Here is a 6,629-nt window from a genome sequence, read left to right as displayed (position 1 = left end):
TATACAGAGCGTTTTCCATTGATACCAGGAATACTCGAACAGTTCCAAAAAAACAGTTCCAAACTGGCTGTGCAGCGGGCTCAGTCTCTCTCAGTTGCCATTTTCCGAAGTAGGAAATGCTGTCTTCATCCTTTCGGAGCGTTGCTTTTAAGACTAAACAATGTTTGGGGAAACAGGATGTGGGGGCATCTCAACTTTCCCGTTTTCATCTTCAAAGCCCTTTTAAAGGGAAGCATTTTCTTGTGTTATATATATATATATATATATATATATATATATATATATATATTATATTATATATATATACAAAGAGTAATCATAATAATAAAAATTACAATAAAAAAGTTTAAATTCCAAAACAAAACAACAACAACAAAAAAAAAAACTGCGGAAGTTCATAGTAAAAGACTCAGCTTTTGTCTTCCTGGAGCTCTGTGCTGGTATTCAAGGAAAATTGGGCTCTGGTGTGTTTCAGATGAGAGGGATGGGGGGGGTAGGGGAAGGAGAGAGAAAGAGAGAGACAGGTCTCCTAGGAAGTCCGAGCTCGGGGTTCGGTTCTCCTTTCCAGCGTCAAACCTCAACCGACTGGATTTGGTTAATCTGAGCTCGCATCATCTGCACGCTGTTTAAGATCTTCTTCTGATGGCCCGCGAGCGTCACTCCCACTCGCATAATATCGCTGTGGAAAAACACAGATGAGCGACCTCTGAAGTTCAGTGTACTCCAAAAAGTCCTTAGGTATAACTTAGGTATTTATAGAGGATATACCTTGAACGTACATAGAGTATTGGCCACAGGCTAACGACTATATTTCAAAAAGTCTAGTCATAGTGATGGATTTTAAGTTTAAGTAATTATGAAATGGAAACTATAAAGTTGTAAAATGTTTTTGTTTTGTTTAAATACCTTCAAACACTCAAACATTAAATTCATTTAAGTAGACAAATGGTTCAGCTAATGCCTACACTAGATACAGGTATTAAAAAGACTGGCTCTTACTCCATGGTCATCTGTGACACCATGTCGAAGCTGGTGAACTCAGCGCTGGCAAAGTTCTGTTTGTACTGGCCCATCTTGATGGCGTCCAGCCACTCATCCACGGTGTTGAAGCTGGAGAAGTCTGGGACGCTGCGGTCCAGCAGAGGGAGATGGACCCTGCACAGCAAACAACACAGATGTCAGCCCAGCGAGGCTCAGAACAATAACCATGCACATCCCTATGTGCCAAAGTGAACCAACCTCAGGGTTGCCAGCTGGCTCCAGAATTTACAGCCACTTTAAACCAGGTCAGGTTTTTTAACTCGCCACTAAACCACAAATGAATTGATGTTAAATGAAAATAAAGTGGATGGAAATTGCATACAAACTTTAAATTTGACGTACTTTTAAAATAAACTAAAAAGACTCGTACAGGCTGTTCTAGACCTTGGTTTTTATAAAGTCCACTTTTAGAAATGTCAGTGATGGTGGTACTATACTAAGATCAGCATTCGTAAACCCCATCATCTGCTAATGAGGCAAGATTTTGGGTAGATTTTTTCTTGTTTGATATTCACCCTATTTCTAACATTTACTTGCAGAGCATAATAGTAAAATATACCTTATTTTGGTGCCGTATAGCAAAGTACTTCCTACCTATTCAGTTCCTATATTGAATTAGTAATCTACTGTATTCTCTATAATTCTCTGTACTGAATTTTCTCAGGTCAGGATCGAGTTCTCCGTACTGCACTGTACTGAATGTGCTGGCTCTCGATACACAACAGAATTGGCTGGCTCTCAGACCCCCAGTAAAATAAATAGTTATCTATACAGTAGTGTATAGAATAAGCTGGCTATCAGATCCCCAGTATAAAGTTCACTGTACTGTACTCAATTTTCTGGCTCGCAGTTCTCCAATACAGCACTTGGTTTCCTTTACAGTAGTGTATTGAACTGATCCACGCTCTTACCCTGAAGAGAGAGGGGTCATGGCCTTCAGGCTGTTGGGGTTGCGGATCATCTTGTCCAGTGTGTTGACGATCTGGCCGAACTTGGGCCGGTTGTTTCGATCCTTCTGCCAGCAGTCCAGCATGAGCTGGTGCAGGGCGCTGGGGCAGTCCATGGGCGGGGGCAGCCTGTAGTCCTGCTCGATTGCATTGATCACCTGCAGGGCAGACAGAGAGGCAGCGTTACTGCAGAGCACGCTCTACACGCATGGTTACGAAATAACTGGTCATGACTTTTTCAATATTGATATGCTGAACTGAATTTAACATTGAGACTATTACAAACAAAGATTGGTAATTCACCCATAACTCTTTCAGCACTGAGTACTAAAGCAGAACATCAAAGTTACACTTAGGAACTGTGTAACAACACACCACTATAAACCAGAAACAGGGCTCCTGGCTGCTGTAAAAGTCAGGCTGTGAATTTTACCAGTTAAAGCTTTAAAGGTGTAGAGCTTTTACCATATATTGTATAAACACTCAATAAGAATATACACTTCTAAAAAAAAAACACCTTGATAATAAGATACAATTAGGATCTGCTATGGTGTCATGCATGGCTCTCTGATCCCAGATAAAGAGAACTCTTATGCTGACAGGTTATTCAATATTTATAGTGCCCCTTGCCTGATTTAAATGATTATTTTAATTGGATGGGAGGTACATGTTCGACAGGGTAATGCAAAGGTTAACTTTTAATTGAGAGTCCAGAGACTTTGAATACTTGGAGATGAGGCGTTTGAGAGCAGACCCCTTCTTCCATACCCCCATAGAGATTGAGTCATAGTTAGCATGGCAAGACCCCTGGCTGCATATTCTTAACCTTTCCACTGTGCAGGTACCTTTATGAATAAAAAAAGGGGTTTTAAGACTCATTATAGGTGGATTCCAATGGTAAGGAAACTCAAATAAACTGGTTCTGATTTTTAAAATTCCAGTGCTTACATGTTCTTTGGACCTTGAAGGAGACTTAGTCAAGGCTTACAGAAAATGTGTTGCTTGTTAATTTAAATTCAATTCCAGATTTTGTATTCACTGACAATTCACACAAGTATACACACAGCGACACACACAAACAAGCACAAAGAGCCATGCCTCCAGGCAGAAATACATACATCCTGATTGGTCATATCCCAGTACGGCCTCTCTCCATAGGACATCACTTCCCACATGACAATGCCGTAGCTCCAGACGTCACTGGCTGAGGTGAACTTCCTGTACTGTATGGCTTCAGGGGCGGTCCATCGGATGGGGATCTTACCGCCCTACACGCAAGAGAGAAAGAGTGTTTCATATATTCAGTTAAACTGCCTTCTGCTTTATAGCACAGAGCAGATGGGGCAAAGAGGGTTGAAAGGTTACAATGTCACATGATTTTTTTGGGTTGGGAAATCAAGGTGCATACGATAGGCTTAATCAGCAGGTGAGGATTGATCTAAAAGCAACAGAAAAAGTATTTACAAGTCATATTCCACATCATGTAGGACTCGTATTAAAGATATGCTTATGATATTATTGATCAATCAACTGATTGTTGATTGTAAATATTTTTTTTATACATATTTCAATGTAAGGTTTAGGGGTTAGGCTCTTACCAAAGCGCTAGTGTAGGTGGGGTCAGAGGTATCATCTTCCAGGAAACGTGACAGTCCGAAGTCGGACACCTTGCACACCAGATTGCTGTTGACCAGGATGTTGCGGGCAGCCAGGTCACGGTGCACGTAGTTCATGTCCGAGAGGTACTTCATCCCAGCCGCGATGCCGCGCAGCATTCCCACCAGCTGAATCACTGTGAATTGACCATCATTTTGCTGCAACACATCAAGAACAATCCTGGTGAGACTTAAGTCTGGATCGCACTGGAGTAAGCATTAATGCTGCAGTGTCGAACAATCATTTTTAATTGTACAGTACAATAAAACCTCTTGGAGACAACTTATTAGGCAGTAATGCCTTCATCTGTGTTACAGCACACTTAATCAGTACATTACACAGGGGAAGCTGAAACGCTGGTATTATCAACACTAATCAGCTATATGGTATATTTGGTATTAATCAGCTAATTTCTGTTCATTCAGCTCCAAAGAAAAATTGTTGAGCTGTCCAAATATTTTCTTGACCAACTGTTCCTTTGAGAGTGTGGATATGCTGTGTGTTCACATTAGTCAAGAAAATGGCAAAAGAAACTACAACAAAACTAATCCATAGCAGTCCATTTTCCAATCTTAAAGACAATTATTGAACAATAACAGGCATGTGAAATGTCACGGTACCAGGAACCCATGCTTTCTTACTCTTCTCTCCATCGTCCCCTCCCTGTTTTCTTGCTCACTCTTGTCTATTTGGTCAGGCTTATACCAATCTTTCTTTCACTGCATGTCTTCTTTCCTCAGCTTATGAGCACAGCAGGTTCTTGAATGGTTTTTGTTTTTGAAAATGAAACAACTTGCATGGAAAATTGCAATTGCTGGGAGCTTAGCTGCCTCCTGTCGTTTCTGTGGAAGACGGACCTCCTAAGGATTTTAGCCAATCTATATAGTGGCACAGTAGTTAAAAGTCAGGGGTTTGTGACAAACAGAGAGGTATAAACTGCCATAACAATCTGAAGACCTGCAATCTGCATCCCATTCATAATAGAAACAGCATATCTAACTTCATGAGTTGTTGTTCATTAAGTCTCCAGCAAGTGGCACTGGTGTATATACCGTTTATGTGCATACTTTCAGTACTTTAATTTGGTTTAGAAAAACAAGTTTGAAATTACAGCCCAATGTGAGTTCAAAATAAAATTAAAACAAGGTTACAGTAGGCCACTACAATCACTTTGTAGGTATTTTTAAAAGGATTAGACATAATCAACAAGACTTTAATGCAAATCTGAAATATAAGACAATAAGCTGACATACTAAGGTAATATTAGGTTGTCCAAAATTTGTGCTAATCAGGGTCTGTGAAACCAGCTCTGGGTGTGTGTGTGTGTGTGTGTGTGTGTGTGTGTGTGTGTGTGTGTGTGTGTGTGTGTGTGTGTGTGTGTGTGTGTGTGTGTGTGTGGTGTGTGTGTGTGTGTGTGTGTGTGTGTGTGGTGTGTGTGTGTGTGTGGGGGGGGGGGGGTTATTGAGCAAGTGTCTCTCTCTTACCCTCAGAAATGAGTCCAGGGAGCCATTCTCCATGAACTCTGTGATAATCATGACTGGACTGCTCTTGGTGACCACCCCCTCCAGGTGGATGACGTTGGGATGATCAAACTGGCCCATGATGCTGGCCTCGCTCAGGAAGTCCCGCCTCTGTTTCTCTGTGTAGCCCGACTTGAGGGTCTTGATGGCTGCGAAGATCTCCCGCTTCCCTGGCAGCTTGAGGTGGCCACTGCATACCTCTCCAAACTCACCTGGAGGGGGATACAGACAGGTAAGTGCCTTAAAGGAGCTGCAAAATCCCTTTCTTTTTCTCCTATTAGCACCAGACCTTGAACATCTTTTGGTTCTTTCTTGTTTTTATAATAATTCGGTATATGCAGATGTTTCTATGCTGTGGGGTATTTGTTTATTTGGCAGGTGCCTTTATCCAAGGTGACAAAGTAGTAATCTTTATAAATCCTATTTATTTATTTAATGTTTTTATTTATCTGGTTTAGCACTATGCAAAAACAAATGCATAAAACACATGACTTGGAAAAAGGCATCAAGTATGTAAGTAGACATGGAAACAGCGTAGCGGCCTCAGTTACCTGCTCCGATGACCTGCTCGATCTTCACGCTGGAGATGTCGATTTCCTTGGCAAACTCCCTCACCGCTTCGTTGGGATCCTCATATGTAAACGGATCAATATAGATCTTCATTCCTGGAGTCACTTGGAAAGAAAGGAAAACATAAAGGGGTGTATTAAATTATTCTAAAACTGCGCTGGATCTAAATCCTGCCATTGTTTAATTTATTAAAATGCGACTTTCCCATACAACCTTCTGGTGGTTAGAGCAGTGTGGCCTAGTGGATAGAGCTGAGGGACGAGGAAGAGGGCTGGCATAGTGGATAGAGCTGAGGGACTAGGAAGAGGGCTGGCATAGTGGATAGAGCTGAGGGACTAGGAAGAGGGCTGGCATAGTGGATAGAGCTGAGGGACGAGGAAGAGGGCTGGCATAGTGGATAGAGCTGAGGGACTAGGAAGAGGGCTGGCATAGTGGATAGAGCTGAGGGACTAGGAAGTGGGCTGGCATAGTGGATAGAGCTGAGGGACTAGGAAGTGGGCTGGCATAGTGGATAGAGCTGAGGGACTAGGAAGAGGGCTGGCATAGTGGATAGAGCTGAGGGACTAGGAAGAGGGCTGGCATAGTGGATAGAGCTGAGGGACTAGGAAGTGGGCTGGCATAGTGGATAGAGCTGAGGGACTAGGAAGAGGGCTGGCATAGTGGATAGAGCTGAGGGACTAGGAAGTGGGCTGGCATAGTGGATAGAGCTGAGGGACTAGGAAGAGGGCTGGCATAGTGGATAGAGCTGAGGGACTAGGAAGAGGGCTGGCATAGTGGATAGAGCTGAGGGACGAGGAAGTGGGCTGGCATAGTGGATAGAGCTGAGGGACTAGGAAGTGGGCTGGCATAGTGGATAGAGCTGAGGGACTAGGAAGTGGGCTGGCATAGTGGATAG

General features: G+C 42.6%; 1 protein-coding gene across 4 annotated transcripts in view; it reads right to left on the bottom strand.

Moving 5' to 3' along the window:
• Positions 1–386: 386 nt before the first annotated feature.
• LOC121329132 (ephrin type-B receptor 2) overlaps positions 387–6,629 on the bottom strand; it is a 111,382-nt gene continuing 105,139 nt past the window's right edge. For all 4 annotated transcript variants that reach the window (XM_041274510.1, XM_041274511.1, XM_041274512.1 and 1 more), the window contains 7 exons: positions 5,716–5,838; positions 5,129–5,376; positions 3,587–3,802; positions 3,107–3,256; positions 1,953–2,146; positions 1,000–1,155; positions 387–679 (listed from right to left, as the gene is read on the bottom strand). In XM_041274510.1, the coding sequence (XP_041130444.1) occupies positions 571–679; positions 1,000–1,155; positions 1,953–2,146; positions 3,107–3,256; positions 3,587–3,802; positions 5,129–5,376; positions 5,716–5,838 (1,196 nt within the window). In that variant the 3' untranslated portion in view covers positions 387–570. The remainder of the gene's footprint in view (positions 680–999; positions 1,156–1,952; positions 2,147–3,106; positions 3,257–3,586; positions 3,803–5,128; positions 5,377–5,715; positions 5,839–6,629) is intronic.

The sequence above is a fragment of the Polyodon spathula genome, chromosome 16 (genome assembly GCF_017654505.1).
Source record: "Polyodon spathula isolate WHYD16114869_AA chromosome 16, ASM1765450v1, whole genome shotgun sequence".
Classification (NCBI taxonomy): Eukaryota; Metazoa; Chordata; class Actinopteri; order Acipenseriformes; family Polyodontidae; genus Polyodon; species Polyodon spathula.
This window is presented reverse-complemented; position numbering and strand designations above follow the sequence as displayed.